Source organism: Lontra canadensis, unplaced genomic scaffold (genome assembly GCF_010015895.1).
Source record: "Lontra canadensis isolate GAN:19392208 unplaced genomic scaffold, GSC_riverotter_1.0 scaffold14, whole genome shotgun sequence".
Lineage (NCBI taxonomy): Eukaryota > Metazoa > Chordata > Mammalia > Carnivora > Mustelidae > Lontra > Lontra canadensis.
In genome coordinates, this window is record NW_022631008.1 from 2,185,215 (window position 1) to 2,212,348 (window position 27,134).

General features: G+C 37.2%; 1 protein-coding gene across 6 annotated transcripts in view; it reads right to left on the reverse strand.

The window, feature by feature from the left end:
- The window catches only part of UBE3D (ubiquitin protein ligase E3D), a 156,478-nt gene that overhangs the window by 89,879 nt on the left and 39,465 nt on the right, over positions 1-27,134 (reverse strand). For all 6 annotated transcript variants that reach the window (XM_032858005.1, XM_032858010.1, XM_032858006.1 and 3 more), the window contains 3 exons: positions 19,807-19,876; positions 18,717-18,825; positions 16,693-16,856 (listed from right to left, as the gene is read on the reverse strand). In XM_032858005.1, coding sequence (XP_032713896.1) covers positions 16,693-16,856; positions 18,717-18,825; positions 19,807-19,876 — 343 coding nt within the window. The remainder of the gene's footprint in view (positions 1-16,692; positions 16,857-18,716; positions 18,826-19,806; positions 19,877-27,134) is intronic.

A 27,134-nucleotide genomic window follows, 5' to 3' on the forward strand; every position in this document is an offset into this window, starting at 1 on the left:
ACAGCTTACGGCTGTGAAAAATTAACTAGATATACATGTACTGAGAAGATATAATGCTGAGTGAAAACACAAGACTGTAGGAGGGTACTACAATATATGATGAGAAAAAGGAAAAGATAGACAAAAGCTAACACACTAAAGATACACAAAATATAACACACAGAACATTTCTATAGACACTCTTGGGGGCACTTACATACATACATATGTCTATGTTGAGATCAACAGTGGTTACAGAGGTGACTTCTATAAGGGGAACTGGAAATTGAGATGGTGGCCGAGGGGATTTGAGCTTTATTCCATGATCTTGAAGATGTTTTACGAGAAGAGTGCCTTCATCATTTACCTGGGGGAGCTATGAGTGATTACTTTTTTTAAGGTAGGAAGATAATATTCCTCTAACACAGGAGATAAAATGGCTGGCATGAGGTTCTGGCAGCTGCTGTGCTGCAGGGATATAGAGGGCGTCCCATGGAGACTGGCAGTATTGCAGGAGGTCACGGGCCTGAAGCCCCACCTAGATCCCTGAGATGAACACTTACTTGTACAGTAGATGTTACAATAGTGGCCAGCCTTAACAATGGAGAGGCCAATGACAGAAGTTCAATGGATCTTGTTTCCAACTGAGGTACAAGTACCCAGAGGGCTCCAGGATCCTGCAGCCATCCGATTTAAAAAAAAAAAAAAAAAAAAAAAAAAAAAATTCCAAGTGCTACTGAAACTGAATTCCCTCTACTCCAGCTGACCTCAGAATCAAAGGTTCATTTTTCACTCTCAATGACTAGAATAAAAGCAGAACCAACCAGGACCACTACAGTTGCTTTAGACAACAATGTCAAACTGAAATTCTGGCAGACATGGAAGATTAAGCACCCTTTCTATGATACTCATTATCTTACTTTAAGCCAATAAATTTCCTTATAAATTGGGATTACAAAAATCTTATCTTACAAAAATCTTAGGGAAAACCTTGAAGAAAATTTAACTCAGAGCATATATTTAAATAAGTGCTTAAAGCTCCATTTAAAGTACTATAGTTTTCCTTAATATATTTAAAAGAGGTCACTTCCCATCAGTAATCTGGTATTTTTAAAATAACATTTGATAGGCTTTAGCTATACAATTAAAAGTAAATTTCTCCCCTACTGCAGCTACATTTAGTAGCTGAGAAGCCAAGGTCCTTTTCCAACCCTTAGTCTTCATTCAAACAGGCCACGTAGATTCTGTAGTCCATCATTTTAGTAACACAAAATAACACAAAACCCTTTGCATCAAGACAATAAAGCTTGAATCTTGCTGACCCCAACTGTGCTTTCTCTGTGCTGATACTCAGATCAATGATACACTGGCCAAAGTCACACTGTAAATCCACAACCACAAACTTCAAGAGGCAATGAACACTGCCTACCAATCCCACACATCTCTAGTCGTCTCACTCACCTCCTCCCGAAATGACCATTTTCAATCTTCTCCATTCTCCTCAAACTTCCCACTGTCCATTACACCCACCCTTTTTCCTCTTAATGCCTCTTCCCCCATCACTCCTACTTGATAGATAAAATAGAAGCCATCACAGGACGAGTGTCCCATGGTCCCCAAACCTAGTATGCAAACCTCTTCCATCCACTCCAATTCTGATCTTCCTTCCTGTTACAGAAAGGGAATCATCCCTGTTCCTAAGGTTAGTTGTTACACCTGAGCTGGAGATACCAGCCCCTCCCGCCCTGTTGGAATGAACCACCCCTTATTTCTCATGTGTAATCAACCTCTTCTTTTCAACAGTCTCTTTGTTGTTGGCTTTTTAACAGGCTCAAGAGGGTCTAACCCTACCTGCCTCACTTCGGTCAGCTCCCCAGCCACTTCCTATCACACCTTCCCTTCAAAACCAAACTTCTTGAAACAGTCATCTCTGTCACATCACCTTCCACTCACTGCTCACCCATTCCAGTCCAGCTTCCAGCTCTGTCACCTGACAAAACAATCCCTGCTAAGATCACTTAAGACCGTTTCAATCTAAATCCAATACACGTTTTACACTGAACATTTTATCTGACCTCTCAGCAGCATCTGACCACTTCTTCCTCTTAAAGTACTTTGTTCTTCCCTCAGCTTCTATGGAACAGTACTCTGTTGTTTTCCTCCTACCTCTCTGCTGTTCCTTTAGCTCCTTTCTAGGCTCATCCTCCTTTCTCTAGCCCATAAATGTGGGTAGTTCTTCACAGCTCAGTCCTTCCATCCTATTTTCCTAAACAATCCCACCTGTCCTTTCCTAAACAATCCACCTTCAATTATGAACAATATGCAGATGACTCACAAATTTAAAAACACAGCCCAAACCTTTCATCGGAACTCCAGGTCTCTATATAACTTTCCATTTGTTATTTCCTCTTGAATGACTCAAATAGTAACTCAAACTCAACATGTATAAAACCAGACCTCATGATCTTCTCCCAAAACTTGATCTTCCTCCAATGTTATCTACCCCCATAAATAGTGGTTTTGTTCCAAAATCCAATCAATCACAAACACTGCAATATTACTATAGTATCTCTCAAATCTATCTCAGCTGCCATCATCCACTATAGTCATTTCTCTTGGGCTTCTGCAATAGCCTCCTATCTGATCTACCATATCCAACTGTATCCTGGTTGGCAGCCAGAATAATCTTTCTGAAGCATAAATTAAACCATCTCACCCTGGACAAAACATTTAATAGAATCTATTTTTCTCAGGATAAACACAAAGACAAGCTCTCTAAAATGCCTCTAAGATCCTGAGTTGGTCTAGCTCCTCCTATCCTGTCCCCGTTTCTCACTCTCTCCAGTGTAGCCACTTTGGTGTTCTTCCCATCTTTTGCCCTCATTATGCTCTCTCCCACCACAGGTCCTTCTGTATAGCTTTCTTATGGGCAAGCCCACAGCCTCTTCACATAGTTTGCTTGTTCTCATCTTTCAGACAGTAGTCAAGCATCAGTTCTTCCTGGGGTCCTATTCTAACCTGGCTGGTCTCCCTATGATTTGCTCTCCTAGCACTATATAGTTCTTCTTTGTAGCACTGATCATTTATAGGTCTTTCCCACAGACTCTACTAAGATCTGTGATGCAAGGCATCAGATCTCTTTTAGCTCAATTTTCTATTTCTAGTACCTAGCTCTGTAGTATGAATTTAATATCTGTTGAATCAATGAACAAATGACCATCTTTAACACCTGAGGTTGAATACTTTTTTACTTAATGTCCAAATTCAATGGGCTCTTGAAATTCAGTCTCTCCTGTCTGGTACCATTGTAAATGCTTTCTTCCCTTTATATCTAAATTATCTAAAATAGCCCCGGAAGATGGATCCCTAGCTCTAGTTGCTCTCTGATTCACCCTATTATGTAAAGCTGACAGGATGCTGGGGCAACATCTTTTTATGGGCAATCAAAATGGTAATAGGAAAGGAGACCACGTTAGAAAAAAAGAGACTGCACAAGGAAAAGGAAGCTTGAAACCATTCCATTTGAGGCTATTAAGCTTCAAAAAGAGAAAATCTAGGACTGAATGTCAGATTATCTGAATACTTAAAGAGCTGTCATATTCAAAAATCAACAGATTGATTTTTGGTAGCTCTGGATGAGAGTTTCTGGGAAACAGATCCCAGCTCAGTAAAAGGAAGACCATTCAGTTGATTAGAACTATCTCAATGTTGTCGTTCTTGCTGAGTAGTGACTTTGCCACAACCCAGCGAATTCAAGCCTAGTCTGGTGAAATGCTCAGCAGAGAGAACAGTGGTTCTCAAACATTTTTGTATCAGCTCTGGAACCCTTTCTTCAAAGAAAAGCTTTTGATGAGACCCTCATATGCCACAGAGATAAATGGAGCATCTCTACGGGCAGATGACTGCCACCCTCCACTTCCCACTCAACCCCTCTGCAAGCCACCTGCCATTGCATTGGCAACAGCCTACTGGAGTTCCCTACATGAAAACACGCATGCTTTCAGGGCGCCTGGGTGGCTCAGTCAGTTAAGTGTCTGCCTACAGCTCAGGTCATGATCTCAGGGTCCTGGGATCAGGCCCCGCATTGGGTTCCCTGAACAAGGAGTCTGCTTCTCCCTCTGCCCCTCCCGCCTGCTTGTGCACTTTTTCTCTCTTGCTCTCAAAAAATAAATAGTCCTAAAAAAAAAGAAAGAAAGGAAAGGAAAGAAAAAACATGCATGCTTTCCCTGCTCAGCCCTCTGCAGCTTTTACTGGTGTAGGGGTGGAGTGGAGGAAACTACTTCTTAACTCTTTTCTATTTTCTTTGATTCAGCTAATGAATATGATTTTCCATGAAAACCCTTCCAGCATGTAAGTAGATTTTGCTCTTTTCAAAGAACTTGTCTTTGTACATGTTACCTTAACTTTATTATAAATTTCTTTATGGCAATAATCTTTGGTCTCCTGCTTTGGAATCACATACAATACAAAGTATAGTAGGAGGTAATAAAAAAGAGGAAAGAAAAACCCAAACCCTTCTGCGTGAAAAGTGAAGACAACTACTTCAGGTTGGACTCATAAAAATACCTAACACATGTTTAGAAAATACAGGAAAGTGAAATAACAGTTTCAAACTCACATTCTCCATCCTGCTTTAGACAATCCCAGTCCCTGTGCCCTTTCTGCCCCCACAGCTTATGATTATACTTATCTTACATTCTTGCATCAGAAGAGGGAAGCCAGATTCCTTCCAGAAAGCGATTCCAAGAGATGAATTGCATTCCACAGGTAAAACCTGTTTTGACTAGAATCTCGAGGGAAAAGCTCACTTTTATTATACATCACAGTCTTATTTCCTGTATCTTCTTTAATGATTATAAATTCATGGATAAGAATTACAAATAAAATAAGTTTGAATTTAGGCCACTGTACTTACACAGTGTAATTTTCCAATTACAAATTAAGGAAGCACGTGCTCAACTTGCTTGGTAATGAAGAACAACTTCTAGATGGGTACATGTAAGTGGTAATATGGTATTAGCAGACAAATGTGTAAAAAGTATTTGCCAAAGAAGCATTTTTCTTTTCCCAGAGGTATTTGATAACTTTGCTGTATTTTCAGATTAATTTCCTTTCAATGGATTCCTGTTCTAAGAAGCTAAGGCACTGACTTCTGAAAAAAAATCACATTTGTATCCTTAAATTCTGATCTAGAAGATCAGATATGAACATACTATAAATCAGAAGTTTCCACTGCTGATGTTACATATTAAGATACATAAATATTTACTGAATATAGTATAGTAAGCAATATATTTTGGGGAGTAATCAAAATGCTGACACATTCTAAATTACCAAAGGAACTGTTCTTGAGGAAGAATATACATTTACAGTGACATTTTCAGATCTCCTAAAATTTTATGGTGAAGGACTACATGATATAATGATAAAGAAGTAAATTTGGAATCAGGACAACCTGGCTCAAATTCTGGCTCTATCACCAACTATAAAAGTGACTAATTATTTCTCTAAGTAAGTCTCAGTTTCCTCACTTATAAAATCTAAGACTTGGACATTTATACCTGAACTCTAAATTAATCCTATTCTGCAAAAGCAATGCCCCTAAGTAGAGTACACTGACAATGTCAGCTTGTAACTTCTATGTGGGGACACAGAAGACACTTTAAATGGTTTAATAAAGTGCTCGTTAGGGGTTGGTAACACAAATTTATTCTTTGCTCATTCATTCATCCATTCATTCTAGCATAGTATTCTGACACTATCCAAATGAATTCATGTGAAGTGTTTTAGTAAATCATGTAATTATTAAATAACAGGTCTTAAATATTTTGCTGAATATAAAATTAGCATAAATTAACATTTGCTTTATGTTTTCGTCAATCAAAAAGGACAAATTCCTCTAAATCTCCTTAAAATCACCTAATTTAACCTTAGGCAATGATAGTGACTGACACATCAGATAGGGCACCTCAATTAAGCAAACTTTAACAATGATTTTATGAATACACAGGCAACAAAGCAAAAATAAATGGAACTACATTAAACTTAAAAGATTCTGTGCATCAAAAGACAATCAAAAATCATAATCTACGGACTAAGAAAAAATAGTTGCAGGTCATGTCTAATAAAGAGTTAATATCAGGGTACATTAACTCCCACAATTCAACAACAATAAAAAACCAAATAACCTGATTTAAAAGTGGACGAAGAACTCTGGAAAATAGTATGGAGGTTCTTCAAAAAGTTAAAAATAGAGCTACCCTACAACATGGCAACTGCACTATTAGGTACATACCCCAAAGATACAAATGTGGAGATCCAAAGGGGCACCTGCACCCCAAAGTTTATAGCAGCAGTGTCCACAATAGCCAAACTATGGAAAGATGTCCATCGACAGATGAATAGCTAAAGAAGATGTCATATATGTGTACACACACACACACACACACACACACACACACGCACAATGAAATACTACTTAGCCATCAAAAAAGAAAAAGAAATCTTGCCATTTGCAATGACATGGATTGAACTTGAGGGTATTATGCTAAGTGAAGTAAGTCAATCAGAGAAAGACAATTACCATATGATTTCACTCATATGTGGAATTTAAGAAACAAAACAGAAGCACAGATTCTGGAAGGGAGGGAAAAATAAAACAAGATGGAATTAGAGGGGGAGACAAACCATAAGAAACTCTTAATCATAGGAAACAAACTGAGGGTTGCAGGGAGCAGGGGTAGAGGGATAGGGTAACAGGGTGATGGACACTAAGGAGGGCACGTGGACAGGACTGGGTATTTTATAAGACTGATGAATCACTGAACTCTACCTCTGAAATTAAAAATACACTATATGTTAATTAATTGAATTTAAATGGAAAAAATTTTAATTAAAAAAAAAGGGCAAAGAACTTGAACACACATTTCTCCAAGAAGATATACAAATGGCTAACAAGTATATGAAAGATGCTCAATATCACCAATTAGAGAAATGCAAATCAAAACCACAGTAAGGTACCACCTCACACCCATGAGAATGGCTATTACTAAAAAAACAGAAAATAGGAGCACCTGGCTGGCTCAGTCTGTGGAGCATGCAACTCTTGATCTCAGGGTTGTGAGTTTGAGGCGTAAAGATTACTTAATAATAAAATCCTTAAGAGGTGCCTGGGTGGCTCAGTCAGTTAAGCATCTAACTTCAGCTCAGGTCATGATCTCAGGGTTCTGGGATCAAGTCCCACGTCAAGCACTGTGCCCAGAGGAGAGTCTGTTTCTCTCTCTTCCTCTGCTCCTCCACCACCCCCTGCTTATGCACTCACTTGCACTCATAAATAAATGAAATTTAAAAAAATAATAAAATCCTTAAAAAAAACAGAAAATGATTAAGTGTTTGTGAGAATGTGGAGAAATTAGAAGAGCTCTTAGTGGGAATGTAAAATGCTGCTACTACCATGGAAAACAGTGTGGAGGTTCCTCAAAAAATTAAAAACAGAACTACCATTTGATCCAGTAATCACACCTCTGGGTATATTTCCAAAAGAACTGAAAGCAGGATCTCAGAAAGATATTTGCACACCCAAGTTCAAAGCAGCACTATTCATAATACACAAAAAGCAGCCCAAATGTCCACTGATGGATGAATGGATAAACAAAAAGTCACACACACACACACACACACACACACACACACACACACACGATGCAATAGCACTCAGCCTTGAAAAGAGAGGCAACCTTGTTACATGCTACAACACAGATGAACAATCTTAAGGACATTGTGCTATGTGAAATAAAACAGTTACACAAAGACAAATACTCCACGATTCCACTTACATAAAGTATCTAAAGTAGTCAGTGTTGTGAACTGAATTGTGCTCCCCAAAAATTCTTTTTTTTAAAGATTTTATTTATTTATTTGACAGACAGAGATCACAAGTAGCAGAGAGGCAGGCGGAAAGGAGAAAGCAGGCTCCCTGCTGAGCAGAGAGCCCGCTGAGGGTCTCGATCCTAGGACCCTGGGATCATGACCTGAGCTGAAGGCAGAAGCTTTAACCCACTGAGCCACCCAGGCGCCCTCCCCCAAAATTCTTATGTTGAATATGAACTAGAGTCAGGGCTCTAGCCCCCAAAGTGATGGTATTCGGAGATAGGGCCTTTCAAAAAGTACTTAGTTAAATGAGGTCATAAGAATGGGGCTCTACTCAGAACTGCTGTCCTCATCAGAAGAGGAAGAGAAGCAAGATCTCCTCCCCGTCTCTACTGCTTCCCCATCTACTCTCTCTTTGCTCTCACAGAAAGAAGGGGCATGTGAGGACACAGGGAGATGGTGGCTGTCTGTAAGCCAGGAAGAGAGGCCTCACTAAAAACCAATCTTGATGGCACCTTGATCCTGGACTTCCAGCCTCCAGAACTTTTGAGAAAATAAGTTTCTCATTTTTAAATCATCCCGCCTTTGGCATTTTGCTATGACAGGTCTGGCAAACTAATATAGTCAACTTCTTAAAAACAGAAAATAGAATGGTAGTTACCAGGGGCTGGGGGCAGCAGGAAAAGGAGTTGTGTGATGTAGAGTTTCGGCTGCAGAACGTTAAAGTTCTGGAGAACTCTTTCACGACATGTATGTGAATATACTTAACATCACTGAACTATATACTTAAAAATGGTTAGGATGGTGTATTTTATACTACGTGGTTTTTACCCATTTAAAAAAAATAAAGCAGAATTTCAATTTTTCTGCTAAAAAGGAGAATACAGGTTTAAAAGTACTATTTCACAAATAAAAACAACTACTATTATTATTTTATGCACATGAAATGTATATGGGTGTGATTTATGTGTTTCTATTTCATTAGAAAAAGCAATAATGGGGGTGCCTTGGTAGCACAGTTGGTTAGGAATCTGACTCTTGGTTTCAGTTCAGGTCCTGATCTCAGAGTCATGAGATCAAGCCCCAAGTCAGAGCACAGAGCCTGCTTCAGTTTCTCTCTTCCTCTCCCTCTGCCCCTCCTCACCATGCTTGCTTACTCCGGCTTTCTTTCTCTCTCAAAAATAAATAAATAAATCTTTTTTAAAAAGCAATAATGACAACTGTCTTACGGCAAAACAACACTTCCTTATTAGAAACAATTTTTACCAAGACAGAACCAACAAAGGAAAGCCTAGTTAGTTTACAAATCTCTAAATTCACCAAAACTAGCAGTGAGTATAACGTATCATCATTTCCTCCTCAATATATTTTGCCAGAAAATGCTTCTACTAAATTGTGGAACACAGAATAGTTCCTAGTTCAAATTCTCCAGATTTTTTAATCACATTATTTTATCTTGCAAAAAACAAGGGAAGAGTTACTACCAGTACTCGGACTCATTTAACTTAAATAATGAAGAGAATTCAATTCAGCTTTGAAAAAAACCCACTTTTTTACACTTATTGATTACATTCCTATAAGTTCTTTTCTCTTAAATACATAAGAACAAAGGACTTGAAACCTATAAAATTCTTCATCATTCCTTACTACAAATAAATCTATTTTTCATGTTTCCCTAAGAGAAAATGAGAGAAGTGTTAACAATAATCATATAATATCTGTACTTAACAGTTTACTCTAAGTTAACCTGGGGGATTATAGAGGTTAGTAGCCATGCTGCAGTAAAACTCCTCTTATTTGCTGGCCTAAATAAAATTTCAAGAAAATTGTGGGCTGTGAAACCCAGAGGGAAGGGTAGACACAGCCTGATTTCAGGAGATAGACTAGGACAGTGTTTTTCAACTTCGGCACTACTGGCATTTTGGGCTGGATAATTCTTTGTTATAGAGGCTCTCTGAGGCACTGTAGGATATTTAAGAGTATCCTGGGCTTAACAGTCACATGAAAAAGTGCTCAACATCCCCTGGCATCAGGGAAATACAAATCAAAACCACAGTGAGATACCACCTCACACCAGTCAAAATGGATAAAACTAACCAGTCAGGAAATGACAGACTTTGATGAGGATGTGCAGAAAGGGGAACCTTCCTACACTGTTGGTGGGAATGCAAGCTGGTGCAGCCACTCTGGAAAACAGTATGGAGGTTCCTCAAAAAGTTGAAAATAGAGCTACCCTATGACCCAGCAATCGCACTACTGGGTATTTACCCTAAAGATACAAATGTAGTGATCTGAAGGGACACATGCACCCCAATGTTTACAGCAGCAATGTCCACAATAGCCAATCTATGGAAAGAACCTAGATGTCCATCAACAGATGAATGGATAAAGAAGATATTTTATTTATATGTATGTATGTATGTATGTGTGTGTGTATTATATATATATATATATATATATATATATATATATATATGAATACTATGCAGCCATCAAAAATGAAATACTGCCATTTGCAATGACATGTATGGATCTAGAGGGTGTTATGCTAAGTGAAATAAGCCAATCAGAGAAAGACAATTATCATATTTCTCTGATATGAGGAATTTGAGAGGCAGGGTGGGGGGTCGGGTGGGGAAGGGAGGGAAAAAAATCAAACAAGATGGACCGGGGAGGGAGACAAACCATGAATACTCTTAATCTCAGGAAACAAACTGAGGGTTGCTGGGGGATTGGGGTGGATAGGGATAGGGTGGCTGGGTTATGGACTTTGGGGAGGGTATGTGCTATGGTGAGTGCTGTGAAATGAGTAAGACTGAGGATTCACAGACTTGTACCTCTGAAGTAAATAATACATTATATGTTAATAAAAAAAAAATGCCCCCCCCAAGAAGAGTATCCTGGGCTTTACCTATAAGATTCCAATAGCACCTCAAGTTGTAACAATCAAAAATGACCCAGACATTGACAAATATCCCCTAGCAGCAAAATTACTCCAGTGGAGAGAATATGAGGCCATGGATGAATTGATGAATTAGCACAATTAAACTGCAGACATTAACTTAGGTTAATGTTAAAAGTTAACATTTAGGATCTAAACTCAGATATGTAAACTAAACAAGTAAGTTGTAGGATAAATGTGGGCAGGGGGTAGGGGGATAAAAAAAAACAATAGACTTCAAAATGTTAAGAGACATGTGTGCCTATTACTAGAAAGAAAGAACATTCTAAATATATTACCTGCCACTTTTTGTGTGTGCTCAAGGAACTAAAACCATAGTTACATTTGCTATTTTCCCCTTTTAGACTGCCATCTGGCAATCCACACTTCCACTAAAATAAATAAATAAATAAATAAATAAATAAATAAAATTGCAGTCGATTGGACTAAAATAGTTAATGTACCACCCCACGTGCCAAAAATATGCCAGGGAGTCTATAGTTTACTCAGTAATGCCCCCAAAGAAAGAAACTAATGTCTCTTAAACATCAATGTCCTTAAAGACAAAAGCAAGTAACTCACAGGATGCTTACCAAATGTATGAAGTTCCTTTACTACCTTTGGGGGATACAGAGTCAACCAATAGTAAAAGAAAAAGCAAAACAAAAAAAGTTACATACAACAGGCAAACTGAACTCATAAAACTCATTTATTATGACTCCAAGACATAACATACAAAGTTTTGAAAAAAAGTCCACTAATCAAATACAGAACACAACTGACTATAGTCATTGTATTTCCAGTGTCACAGGGATTTGTTAAGAATGAGTGAAATAATGAGACAGTACACTGAATCCCTGTCACTCTCTAGAGAGGCAGTGTAAAGATTCTTCACAATAATGAATACAGGTTCACCACTGTAACTTAATCTACTACCAATTCCCTTTCCTTAGCACCCAAAAGCTGTCAAAAAACAAACTGGCACATCCAAACTGGTATGCCCTTTGAGTTCTCTTTCACGAATCCATAAAAGCAGACTATGGTAACAAGACCCTACAGTCACCATAGATGAATAGTAATTATCAAATATAAAGATAAGCAGAAAACTGTGAACCATTCACTTAACAAATGTTTTGTTAAATGTGACCATAAATTGTATATATTGAGCACTTCTACAAGAACTCATCTAGGGGCACCTAAGTGGCTCAGTCAGTTAAGCCTCTGCTTTAGGCTCAGGTCGTGATACCAGAGTCTTAGGATTGAGCCCCACATTCTGCTCCCTGCTCAGCGGGTAGCCTGCTACTCCCCCTGCTTATGCTCCCTCTCTCTCAGGAAAAAAGAAGGAGGAGGAGGAGGGGGGGGGGAGGAGGCGGAGGAGGAGGAGGAGGAGGAGGACAACAACAACAACAACAACAACCACCACAACAACAACTACTCATCTAGATGTAGTAATGAGCAAGATAGACGAGGTCCTGATTCACACCAAGTATACATCCAAGCCCAGGAATTCTAGTGGAAGCATCAAACATTTGGGAAAAGCAACATCATGAAACGAAGTATCAAACACAAAGAATCTTTCAAAGAGAACAGAGTTAACACGCAAAGGAAAGAGTTAATGGAGAAAACAGAAGAACTGAAGCATCACTATTATTCTCAGATACTGAGGGAATACTTCATTTGTAAGATAAGAACAGATTGTGACAGGAGGAAATTCTGAATAAACACTAACATTTAGATATATGTGTATGAAATCTTAGAAAAACAAAGATAAAGAGAAATCCTATAGGTTTTCAGAGAGATATAAGAGATTATCAGGTATTCAAGGACTGGCTACAGTTCAAGTTTAAAAGAACTATGAAAGGGCATATTTTATCAAAGCAAACAATGAAACAAAGACCATAAAGAGAACAAAGGGCAAAAAGATACATAACACTATAAATATTTTAAAAACATCAAATATTTTCATGGAAATAGACATACAATAAAAATATAAAGACATTTATGGCCGCCATACATGAGTGTAAGAGGGAACGAAATGGGGGAGGGCTTCTCTAAGAAGAAGGAACCACTAGCAGCAGAATCATAAAGAAGAAACGTGAAACTTTATTAAGAGTCTTTTCTTGGGACACCTGGGTGGCTCAGTGGGTTAAAGCCTCTGCCTTCGGCTCGGGTCATGATCCCAGGGTCCTGGGATCGAGCCCCGAATGGGGCTCTCTGCTCAGCGGGGAGCCTGCTTCCTCCTCTCTCCCTGCCTGCCTCTCTGCCTACTTGTAATCTCTATCAAATAAATAAATAAAATCTTTAAACAAACAAACAAACAAACAAAAGAGTCTCTTCTTGCTCTGGTGAAGAGTGTGGATAGCAGTTAAATCTAGAAATTGATAAAAAAAAAAAGTTTAAATACATATGTTAAAAGTTTCAGGTTAACCACTAAAAATCAACTTGAAATAGATATTTTTTTAACTTCCAAATCATCAAGAAACGATACAGAGAAGACAACCAGTGTAAAAGACCATAGACTAAGTTCAACTAAATCAATAATCACAGTAAGTGTGGGTTAAATTCACTTTTACAATAGACTGCCATATTGGAGTTTGTTTTCACCTGATTTTTGTTTGTTTTTTAATGGACCATTTATATTTGCTTTATTCCAACACCCACCAAATATCTATATCTTTGGCTAATTCTTTTTTTTTTTTTTTTTGGCACTTACTAGTTTTTTTTTAAGATTTAAATTCAATTAATTAACCCATAATATAGTATTGTTTCAGGGATATAGGTCTGTGATTCATTAGTCTTATATTATACCCAGAGCTCATAACATCACATGCCCTCCTTAACGTCTATCACCCAGTTACCCCATCCCCCCACCCACCACCCCTCCAGCACCCCTCAGTTTGTTTCCTAAGATTAAGAGTCTCTTTTTTTCTCTCTCTCTCTGGTTTCATCTTGTTTCATTTTTTTCCTCTCTTCCCCTATGATCCTCTGCCTTGTTTCTTAAATTGCACGTATCGGTGAGATCATATGATAATTGTCCTTCTCTGAATTCACCTGTTTGGTTTTTTTTTTTTAGTTTTTAAATTTAAGTAGGCTGCATACAATGTAGGGCTTGAACTCAGGATCCTAAGATCAAGAGTCGCATGCTCTACTGACTGAGCCAGCCAGATGCCCCAGTCAGTTTCAAAATATCCACCTACATGGTTTAAAAGGTACATGTTAGCAAGACACATACCTAAGACAAAATAACACAGGACAGCTGTAAAAAAAGAAATGGAAAAACATTCCCCTTTTCCATGGAGCTTCTATTTCAAGACCCCCCCAGTGGATGCCTGAAACCCCAGAAAGTACCCAACCCTATATATATTATGCTTTTTTCCTATACATACATACCTCTGATAAGGTTTAATTTATAAATCAGTAAGAGATTAACAATAACTAGTAATAAAATAGAACAATTATAATGATATGTAAATGTAATCTCTTTCTCTCTCAAAATACCTTCTTGTACTGAACTCACCCTTCTTACGATGGTGATGGTGTGAAATGACAAAATACCTATGTGATGAGATGAAGTGAGGTGAGTGATGGAGACACCGTGACCTAGCTAGCTACGACTGACCCTGACCATACATCAGGAGGAGGGTTATCTGCTTGTGGATGGCAGGTACCACAGGTGAGAAACCATAGCCATAGAACATGAAACTACAGGTAAGAGGGGACTACTGTACACCAAATTAGTAATTAAAAAAAAAGGAAAGTAAATATAATATTAACATTAGGCAAACTGGAATTAAATGCATCAAATGGAAGGAGAGCAAAATCTCTCACAGATAAAATATGCAACTAGTCAACGTGTCATGGCACAAACATTTATGTACCTAAAAACAGCTTTAAATATATAATGCAAAAACTGCTATCAAAATCAGAACAAAAAAACTTCTATAATCATAGTGTGATTTAACATACCCCTCTCAAAAATGCACATTTCAAAGGAATAAAAAATGTGAAAGGTTTTAATAAGCTTCACTATGTAAACCTAAATATACAAAAGTACACACACGCACACACACAATAGAGGATACAAGCAACCAACAGCTTAAAACATGACTATGTGGGGCGCCTGGGTGGCTCAGTGGGTTAAGCCGCTGCCTTCGGCTCAGGTCATGATCTCAGGGTCTTGGGATCGAGTCCCGCATCAGGCTCTCTGCTCAGCGGGGGGCCTGCTTCTCTCTCTCTCTCTCTCTCTCTCTCTCTCTCTCTCCCTGCCTCTCTGTCTACTTGTGATCTCTCTCTGTCAAATAAATAAATAAAATCTTTAAAAAAAAAAAAAAAAAAAAAAAAAAAAAACATGACTATGTATTAGGCCACACATGCACTGAAGTCCCCAAAGCATCAAAGCATAAATGACAGTCTCTGATCATACCTCTAAACAACACAAGGGTAATCGTCTGGACTGTTTCACTTAGACTGGCAGCAGATGGGCAAAACTCTAAATGGCAGTTTGTGAGGCTTCAGGGAAGTGGCATTTATAGAAACTTTAGGTAGGAGTATAAATGGCCAAGGCCTTCTTTACACAGTAAGTTGATACTATCTATCAAAATTTTAAAGTCATACCTTTGCCACAGCAATTCTACTTCTAGAAATCCCTCATAAAATAAGTACACATAATTACAGAACAAATTTGTGTAACAACACAGCACAATGCTAATTATAGCAGGAAAATAGTAATAACCCAAGAATCTAACAACAGAAAAATAGTTAAATTATTTATAGTATATCCATGTCATAAAATGCCAAGCACTGACATGGAAAGAATCTCCAAGACGCCACAGTGTTGCCTTTTTTTTTTTTTTAAGTGTAAAAAATACATCTGTATCATTCAAATTATGTTAGGGTAAAAAATAAATAGAAAAAGGAGTTGAAGAATACACAATATACTTTTACTTCCGGAGAGGGACATGGTGGAGAACTTTTATATTTTACTTTACATATGTCTCAACTGTTTGAATATTTTATGATTTGTACTGCTTGTACAATCCAAAAGAGAAAAGAGCAATTTTTCAAAATTTCTTATTTACTCCCCAGAAAAAGACTGGGATCTTCCTGTTCTTATTACAAATTTGATTAAACTCATTGGAGAGAACAGAACAAGGGTAAACTTCCAACTGTTCCCTCTGCCAGAAGACTGTTCTCTCAGATAAGGCTCACTCCTTCACTTCCTTCAAGTTTTCCACTTAAATATCATCTTATCTGAGAAAACTTCCTTGACTTTTCAATATAAAATGACAACCTCCCACACCTATTCTACTGCCCCCCAACTACTTTGCCTTGCTTTTTATTTCACTGGAGTACTTTCAACACCTGTGTCTTAGTGTCCCTATCTCTAAAATGAGGGTGATAACAGTATCTATCCCACAGGTTGATGCTAGGCTTCAGTGAGCCAGAGCTCTCGGATGAGTGCCGGGCTCTCAGTAGGGGCCCCATCAGTCCATGATTTTATGCCACTTTTGCGGATGGTCCGCCTTCCCCTATTACAATGACACACCCAGGAAAGAAAGGACTGTGATTTGTTCCCAATTGCATCCTGAATGCCTGGAAAGTGATTTTATCAGTAAATATTCATAGCTGTTGATGCTTGATTTAGCACTGCAGCCATATGCACAGACAGCTGAGATTACAAGAAAAAAATCAATTATTTTCAGTAAAAGCAAGTTTTCTGCAACTAACATGAATCATCTGTAATAATTCAATCTACTTTAAAGCATAATATTTAGCAGTAGGACTCCTAGAAGCTTCAAATAGGGAGTTGGTATGGTACCATTTAATTCATTAATTTCTCAACACTAAATGGCAAAAGAAACTAAAACATAATGTGGAATGAGAAAAATGAAAGCACAACTTACTTTGCATTCCTGTTTTTGATGCATGGCTGGTAGAGGACCTTGACAGCATTCCAGGCAGAATAGGAATCTGCCTTCAAGTTATCTTCCAACAGGGGGAACTTTTTGATACTTTTGGAACTTCCCAAAGATTCAGTCACCAGACTATCTGAGTTTAAAAGCCATAGCTAAAGATACGGAGAGAAAGGCCCAAGTATAAGGATATTATCATCACCCTATCTGTATCTCATAACACTAAAAACAAAATACATACAAAACTATAAAAATACCAGAAAAAAAAAGACAGGAGAACCCTGAAATAATTTTTAAGTATGGTAAGTCTTTCAAAGTGTAACATCTAGTAGAGCTGCTGAGATCATAAAGTTTAAAAAAAAAAAAAGACAACCAACTAGGAGAAAATATTTAATATATAGATAACAAAGTTATTATCTGTAATATATAGAGTTCCCAGGAATTAAGAAGGGGCCAAAAACAGCCCAACAGAAATAAAGGCAAAGAATATGAACAAAAGTAACAGGAGAACTAAGTGATGAACATATATAAAAATGTTAGTAATAAGGAAATGTATAAATCATGTGCCACCATTTTTCACTTATTAGATTGGCAAGTACAGAGATGGTGACATTCAGTTCAATAGAGGGGTTTGGACTGCTGGTGGAAGAGCGTTTTTTGGGATTTGGATGCATGCTGTTCATTGAGGGGCTCAGCTGCAGTCAGACTTCAGCTTGATCCCATGGGGAGCTCTGATGCAAGAATGGCACCTACATTGTCTGTCCCACCTCGAGACAGGAGGCCTCTGCTTTCTGTACCCCAGGGTCAAATCCCTGGCAGCAGACTGACCAAGGCAGGGGTGGGGAAGACCTGACTTCCTGAACAAGGTGGCACCTGTCATGTGAGGGCATGCCTCTGGAGACAAGGCAGCTGAGCACCATTAGCAGCCCACGTGTCTCAGCAGCTGGGAAATGGGTGCACCAGTCTGAGTAAGGAGGACCTGGGCGGGGTACCAAGAATGTCTCACTACATGGGACAAATGAGTACATTTTCTCGTGGGTGATAATTAACAGTTTAAAAAACACAAATTCTAATACCATCTTAGATTAGAAAGGTCTATTTCTAAAGAAGTACTAAAATACACATGCAAAGATTATTTTCATTGAAGCACTGTCTTTAACAGCCACACACTGGAATTCTAGACATGAAAGACCCTGGTCTATACTTACACTCACAAGGAACAATCCTTATGATATACTGTTGAGTGAAGTAAACATGATAAAGAAAAATTCCTGTCATGTGATTTGGGTATGTTTCACAAACAGAAAAGCAGAAATGTGAGTGTATGAACAAGAGAGCTATACACAGAGAGGGAGAAGATGCTGATGGACACACCATACCGTTAGTAATGTTTGCCTTCAAATCCTACATATAGCAAGACGAGGAGAGAAGAAAAGTTGGGGGAATACCTTCTTTTACATTCCTCATGTTGTCTGAATGCTTCAAGAAGGTATTACTTTTGTAACAAACAAGTTTTTTTAATTTATTTTTTTAAAGATTTTATTTATTTATTTGACAGAGAGAGAGAGAGAGAGAGAGAGGTCTCATGTTAAGCATTCTCACCCCATACACACACACAAAAACAGGAACAACAGAACATATTTTAAACAGAAGAGTATCAAAGGGAAAAATAAGGGGAAAATCAATAGGGGGAAAAAAGTGACAGAAACAGAATTAAATTATAGTGACCAAGAAATGCCATGAACAACTTAGAGTGAAGAACTTTATTTTGTGGTGTGAGCAGGAATCAGGTTTTATTTCTTTCTATATCCCTATTACCTAGCACATAGAGCCACTTGATCTATTGTTATCAAATTAAGGGAGTTGATTTTGAATTAAACTGATATTACAAACTCAAATTTCTGGTCATTTCTTTTCTAGACCTGAGACTTAAAGAAAAAAGAATGGCAAGACTAACGAATTTCTGAGACCCTCGATTACCACGCTACAGAAAGCTGGGAGAAATTACTTCTTACCAGGATGTACGCTTTGCCATCATGACCTTGAATAGTGAATCTGAAAGTGCTTCTAGCAGCGGAGAGTTCCACTAGACACTGGGCAATAACACTCTGTACAAACTGAGACCTGTTTGAATAGAAATAAGTTTTCACAATGTGCCTCTCATAATAACTCTAACTGGCAAGAGGACCCAAAAATACCCACAGGGTACCTAAAAGGCAGATGTGTGTGCAGCCTGACTTTTCTATATGCTGCCCATCCCTTTGCAGACTGTGCTAATGTGGATTTTAATATATTTTAATGTATTTGTGTTTCCTCCAGTCTTCTTATAACCTATTCTCCAATCCTTAACACACTTCCCATCCCAAACCTAACTATTCCCCTTGACTGAATAAAAAATACCGTATTAGCCAAGTCAATATTCCATTTGTGCTGCCCCACATTAAACAGTAAGTTAAAAGAGAAGGCAAGGTATTTCGTCCCAAACATTAGACAGTATTATATATGATGTCTTCCATTTGCATCCTTCCCCTCAAAGAGTCAGAGCTGAGGCACAGAATGAAAATATTTACAGGAGGATAAGTTATAAGGTTATATTCAGATTGCCATAATTTCTAGATATCCATAAATAAACTAAAACAGTTAACTTCTGTTTGCAAAATAACAAAAGATTCAAAAGAAAGAAAAAGCTAATGGATTTAGTGGCTAAGTAACTTTTTTTTTGAAAACACAGGAGTCATTTGAAAACTGACTCATGTTTCAAATTTAAATAAGTCAAATTAATCCCAGAAATAATTATTCAAAAACCTATTGGTGATTAAGTTATGAGACCCTGGATATATGACAAATAGAGAGAAGCACAAAAAACTTTCAGGTTTAGAAGATTTATATGATGAGCACATTTATTTATGCCACTATGTAATAAACAAACAATAAATGAATCTCAAGTCTTTTGTATGTGTGGTTTGGTTCAACGGCCTCAAAAGCGTTTATTTTTCTTTTCCAAATAAAGAGAGGTATAAATAAAAATGAATTCCCAAATAATTAATTGTACCTATCATTCTCCACATTTGAAACTGCAGAATAAACTTAATTTGCTATTTGTACCTTGCTGTGATAGAAAATTTTCTTTCAGATGGCTGAATAATTATCTCCGTCATATAAAACTTGGTGGTTTCTAGAAACAAAAGTAAGAAAATTAAAATCTAATTTTAAATTTAAAAACATTTTTATGGTGGGCATACTGGTCCTAATTACAATATCCCAAACTAAATATTTTGTACACATACTAGTAAAATTCACTTTCAGTAAAAATTTTCCCAAAATGACTTAGTGTAAGACACCAACAAGACACAAGGAGAGCATCCTGAGATTTGGGGGCACCTGGTGTTTTAGAACACATGCCCAAATGAATCCTGGCACAGTGGCACTCTGTTCACATGCATAGAAGTTTGGAAAAATCAGCCACATTACAGACACAGCTCAGTTAGTAGAAACTAGTCATTTATTTCCCCATTTCTATAGTCACAAACCTAGGAGTCACTGGAAAAGGCTTTTGAATCACAGTGTCCCAAAACCCATGAAAAGATGCTGTAAACCTCACATTAGTATTTCCCAGAATCTCAGTGAGTCTATTAATGCACAATTCCCAACAAATCTGGTTATATAATTACTTAGTTTATAGAAAAATTTGAACAGTAAACTAAGTATCTTATAGAAATGAATAGAAACATAACCATTCTGAATTTTTAAAAAATCCATGAAAAAGATTTCTTTTCATTAGTAATAAAGGAAATACAAATTAAAAGGAGATATTCTGCAGCATCAAACAAATATTTGTGAATGACAAAACATAAGCAATGATGATGATATGGAGAAAGGGGTACACTTAGACACATACTGCTATGAGAACTGCAAATGATACATTTCTGGAAAGCCACTTAATGAAGACCTGAAATATATTCTGATGCCATCATTAAACACCTAAGAATTTATCTCAAAGAAATATTCACACCTGTAAAAATGCTTGTATTAATTAAACTGAAAACAATTTCTCTAAAAATTGAGAATGGCTGGGCTAAACAATTACACATTTAGGCAAGTGAATTCTATGCAATCATTGAGAATGGTGTGCCAAATAATTTTAATTGTCTAAGTAAAATGGAGGGTTATTCTCAGTACATTTTCTGAAAATGTTTTCAATTGTTCAATGTAACATACAAAAAAAGGCAAAAAAAAATCAATAGTTACAGCGTATTACATATCTAGAGCCATGATGATGAATTTATCTACTTCTCCTTTAAGTTCAACTTTTCATTTTGCTATTTTGAAATCATGTTACTAGATGCAGAATTGCACCTTTTAACATTATGAAGTGATCCCTTCTATTCTAGCTGCTGTTGAACTATAACTTAATTCTATAATTTTAATCCTATAAGATATTGTTATTATGGCTTTATGCAGTTAGCATCCACTTAATGTCTCCCACATAATTACCACTGTCTATACCAATCCTTCTTGAATTTAGACCTTCTATTTGGGATGATTTTCTTCTATTCTATAAAGATAGAATTCTATTCTTCCACAAGTACAATTTCTTTTAATAAAAAAAACCAAACCAGTAGAAATGAATTATTCTAGTTTTTGTCAGAAAACATCTTTGTCTTGATTCACAGGAGAACATTTGCACCATATAAAATCCTAGGTTAACAGTTTTTAACCTTTGTGCACACTGACACTTGGATTCCATTATCTTCAAACTTTCATTATTACTGCTCCTTTGAAAGTGATGTCATTTTTCTTCAGTTGTTTTTAAGGTGTTCTGGTTTTTGTTTGTTTTGCTGTATCATTCTGTATGTCTCACTATAGACTTCTTTTCATCTTACTTGGGTTTCATTTAATTAGAATTCTTGCACCTCCTCAACCTTAAGCTTACTGTTTCTATCACTTTTGTAAAATTCTTAGCAATTATCTCTTCAAATATTGCCCCTTATATTTCTTTTCCTTCTAGAAGTCAAACTAAAAATAGGTTAGAGTACAAAGGTTCCTCAAAAAGTTAAAAATAGAACTACCCTATGATTCAGCAATTGTAAAACTAGGTATTTACCCAAAGAATAAAAAAATAGTAATTTAAAGCGATATATGCACTCTGATGTTTATAGCAGCATTATCAACAATAGCTAAATTATGGAAAGAGCCCAAATGTCCAGTGACTGATGAATGGTGGTGTGTATACACACACACACACACACACACACACACACACACACACAAACAGAAATATTACTCTGCCATAAAAAGAATGAAATCTTGCCATTTGCAACAATGTGATGGAGCTAGAGAGTATTATGCTAAGTAAAGTAACTCAGACAAAGACAAATACCATATAATCTCACTCATAAGTGAACTTAAGAAACAAAACAAATGGGGGCATCTGGGTGGCTCAGTCAGTTAAGCATCAGACTCTCGATTTTGGCTCAGGTCATCTCAGGATTGTGAGATCAAGCCCTGAATCTGGCTTGACACTCGGTGTGGAGCCTGCTTAAGATTCTGTCTCTCCTTCTACCCCTCTCCACACCACTCCACTCTCTCTCTCTTAAAAAAAAAAAAAAAATCATAGAGGAAAAAAAGAGAGAGGAAAATAAAAAAAAGATTCTTTTTTTTTTTTTAAGATTTTATTTATTTATTTGACAGAGAGAGAGAGATCACAAGTAGGCAGAGAGGCAGGCAGAGAGAGGAGGAAGCAGGCTCCCCACTGAGTGGAGAGCCTGATGCGGGGCTTGATCCCAGGATCCTGAGATCATGACCTGAGCCGAAGGCAGAGGCTTTAACCCACTGAGCCACCCAGGCACCCCCAAAAAACAGATTCTTAACTACAAAGAACAAACTGATGGTTACAAGACTGGAGGTGGGTAAGAGGATGGGTTAAACAGGTGATGAGAATTAAGGAGGGCACTTGTTTAATGAGCATCAGGTGTTGTATGTAAAGTGCTAAATCACTGAACTATACACTTGAAACTAATATTACAGTGTATGTTCACTGGAATTTAAGTAAAAACTAAAAAAGCAAAAAAACATGTTAGATCTTCTTGGTATATGTTCTACATCTTACTTTCTCCTCTATTTTTGCCTTCTTGTCTTTCTGTGCTGGATTATGGATTCTTCTTCTTATCTACCTTCTATTTATGAATTCTTTCTCCAAGTTGTACATAATCTGCCTTTAAATCATCCACTAAAGGGGAGCTTCGGTGGCTTAGTTGGTTAAGCATCTGCCTACGGCTTAGGTCACGATCCCAAGATGCTGGGACTGAGCCCCACATCGGCTTCCTTGTTCAGCGGGGAGCCTGCTGCTCCAACTCTTCTTCTGCCCCTCCCCCTGCTTGTGCTGTCTGTCAAATAAATAAGCAAAATCTCTAAAAAAAAAAAAAATCCACTAAATTCTAAGTTTCCATTATATATATATTTTTAGAAATTCTATTGTAGTTCTTTTCCAAATATGCTTGCTGTTGTTTCCTTTGCCTTTGATACCTTCAAACCTCTTATACTGTTCAATATAGGAAAGCATGATTGTTCCAGTTTACATGTGTTAATTCTAATAACAGAAGTCTGTTTCTGTTTGTTTGCTGCTTTTGTTAGTTCTTGTCGACGGAAGTCTAGTTTACCTGTGTACTTATTTATCTGTGGTTGTATGGGGAACACTGTACTTGACAAATTATTTGTGGGAATAATATGAGTTTTACAATGAAGGCATTTTACTCCAGAGGTGATTTGCATTTGATTTTGCCGGGGATATATGGGTGGGATAGCTATTCCAAGGCAGACTAACCAAGTTCAAGACTTGAAATTCCGTAAAGTACCAAAGGGTTGATACAGGTCTATAATTCCACAGGGTTGTTCCACTTCCCATTCACCTTCACAGTAAGGGTTTGCCTCTTTAGGGTCCCAAAATCTTGTTCAGAGTTGTCTACTAGGTTCCCTTTGGTGTAGTCTTTATGTCCTTACTTCTCAAACCAATCAAAATAAAAGTTCTAGGTGCGCCTGGGTGGCTCAGTTGTTAAGCATCTGCCTTCAGCTCAGGTCACGATACCGGGGTCCTGGGATTCAGCCCTGCGTTAATTGCTCAGGGGGAAGCCTGCTTCTCCCTCTCCCACTCCCCCTTGCTTGTGTTCCCTCTTTTGCTTCATCTCTTCTCTGTCAAATAAATAAGTATTTTAAATAAACAAACAAATAAAAGTTCAAATTTTAGAGAACTGGCATATTGCAGGGAAAAGGATTCTTTTTTGCTAACCTCTGAGTTTGCTCGTGTGGTAATTTCCCCATATATTTTCTATTTATCTTGATCTTCATTCTTTCCTGTGGATTCCAGTCATTTTCTTTCACTCCAGCCTGAAGAACTTTTTTTTAGCATTTTTTTGTAGAGAAGATCTGCTAGTAATGCGTAACCTCCCTCTATATGAAAATGCTCTTAGTTTTGCCTTCATTTTTGAAGGGCGGTTTTGCTGGAATATAATTATTAGTTGACAGGTTTTTTTTTTTTAAATTTCCTTCCAGCATTTTGAATATCTCACTTTAATGTCTTCACTTTCTGCAGAGTCAGCCTTAATTGTATCACGAAGTTCCCTGTATGTGATGCTTCATTTTTCTCTTGTACTTTTAAGATTCTTCATCTTTGGGGCGCCTGGGTGGCTCAGTGGGTTAAGCCACTGCCTTCGGCTCAGGTCATGATCTCAGGGTCTTGGCATCGAGTCCCGCATCGGGCTTTCTGCTCAGCAGGGAGCCTGCTTCCTCCTCTCTCTCTGCCTGCCTGTCTGCCTACTTGTGATCTCTCTCTCTGTCAAATAAATAAATAAAATCTTAAAAAAAAAAATTCTTCATCTTTGGCTTTTATCAGTTTGACTACAATGTGCCTGGGTGAAGTGTTCTATGTGTTTATCCTACTTTTCATTGCACTTCTTGGATCTAAAAGTTAATGAATTTCAGAAGATTTGCTAAGATTTCAGCCATTGTTTTCTACAAATATTTTTTCGTGAGTTATTCTTTTTCTTACCTCTGAGATTCCATTTACAAATTAACTGAAACATTTTGATATTGTCCCACAAATCTCTGAGGTCCCATCCATTTTGATTCAGACTTTTTCCTCTCTGTTCTTTGCATTAATTTCTATTAATATACCTTCAAGTTCAATGATTATTTTTCCTCTTGTCATCTCAAATGTGTAGTTTAGCTGATCTAATGAATTTTTTAGTTACTGTAGTTTTCAGCTCTGAAATTACCAATGGTTCTCTCTCTGTGAAGTTTCCAATTTGTTGAGATGTGCTATTATTTCACTCAAGAGTTCCCCCTTTTAATTTTTAGCCATATTTATAATAGCCACTTCAACATCTTTGTCTAATATTTGCACAAATCTAATATTTGCACTTATTCAGTACCTGTATTTTGAGTCCTGTTTTTTAGTATCGATCACTCTTTTCCATTTATTTGCATGTCTAATAATTTCTAAATGGAAGCAGGACACTGTATGTAATATAATGTTGCTATTCTGGATTTTGTTTTGTTCTTTTAAGGGTTGTTGACTTATAATAGTCAATTAACTAGCCTGGACTCAAACTATGAAATATGTCTTCCCAGAGTGTAGTTGCTAATGTTTCTGCTCAGTTTTATTTTGCTTAGCCTGGCTCCCTAGAGAGTATTCATTATACCTACACAGGTTAACTGTCAACAAATCCGGAGACAGGTTTTGATCAAATACCTCAAACCATTAAGGTTCCCACCTTCTGCTGCCCAACTGTGTGTGGATGAGAAATGAAATCAAAGGCATGGGAAATGTGCAGGTCTCCCGGAGCTTTCAATTCTTATTGAACTCTCTGGAACCTACTGTGTGCATTTAACAGTCACCCAGAGCTCTGTGAAGAAGTTATTGTCTCAGCCCATCCCCTGCTTTTTGCTTCCAAAATCTCCCTCTTAAATTTCTAGTTTCTCCTTTCCCTACCTTGAACCTTACATTATTATGACTATAATGATATCATGGTAATGTTTCCTTTCTTGTTCAGCCTTCCATTTTCCTGCAGTGAATAACTGCTTTCTTTTTCATCTGTTTAGTTTTCCAAGCACTTTTACCTAATTCTTCCCATCTGATGAAATGGCATATCTCAAGACGGTTACATGCAGTCAAACAAACCAAAGAATGTACCAGTTTCATTTTGTAATTGAAAAAATGTTTATTGCAGTCTTCTCTCCTTCGCTTCAATCTAGGCTATTATTCCCAAGGTCTGCCCCGTGTGTCCCTCACTCTAGGACTCCCTTATCTGTGTTAGATAATCTGTTTCCCAAATCCCATGTCTTCTCTCTAAAGGTTAAATCCTTAGGTTTGGTGAGATATATCCTATGGTACATTTCTAAGGAAAATATACATTTGAGATCTGTGTTTTGAGACATTGCATTTCCAAAGCTGTATGTGTTATCTTCATCCTTGATTCGATAATTTGACTGTGATAGAGTTATGGGTTAAAAATATTTTTCCTTCCAAATTATGAAGGCATTACTTCACTGTCTTCTAGATTTCAACAATGCTGTTAAGAGTTCAATGTCATTCTAATTCCTGATCTCTTGCTTTTTTTCCTCCGGAAACTTCTTCCTTGGTATTCAGAAATTACTCAATGATACAGCTTTGAGTAGCTTCATACTGGACGTGTAGTGGGCCCTTTCAGTTGAGAAACCGAAGCCCCAGCTCTGGAAAATAGCCTTGTAATGTTTTGGTTTTGGTTTTTGTTGTTGTTGTCAATGTTATTGTTGTTTAGCATTTCTGTTCTTTGATAATTTCCTAAACTCTGTTGTCTCTATTCTTTCTTTCTAGAATTTCTATCAGCTAGAGTCTGAATATCCTAAAAGTCTCCATTCATTCATTCAACAAATATTTACTGGGTACCCACTATATGCCAGATATTTAGTGCTGAGGTTATAGTGATAAATGAGATAGACAATATCTCTATCTTCAGGAAACTTACGTGATGATTTTTTTTTTCTACAATCCCTTTCCAATTTTCAATCTCTGAACTTTGGTTCTGATTTATGAGATAAAATAGTTCCTTAATTTATTTTCTAGTCCTTTGATTAGGTTTTTTAAGCAATCACATCTTTCATTCTATATTCTTTGAATTATGGAGGCAATATTATTCCATTTCTCTAAGAACATTATTTTTGTTAAAGATTTGTTCTGTTTTATACATACTCCAGTTCTCCTCAGTGCCTTAATTCTGTCTACTTCATTATTTCTTTACTTCTCTTTTACAGTCTCTTTTATAGTTGGAGGCTTGCTCGAGTATCTCTTGATTCTCAGCAATCCATTCATATTTAAGGGTAAGGTAATAAAATGCTAACAGGAAATCTCTCAGGTGTAGGTACAAGGCTTATTGACTACAGGATGGCTGAATCTAAGT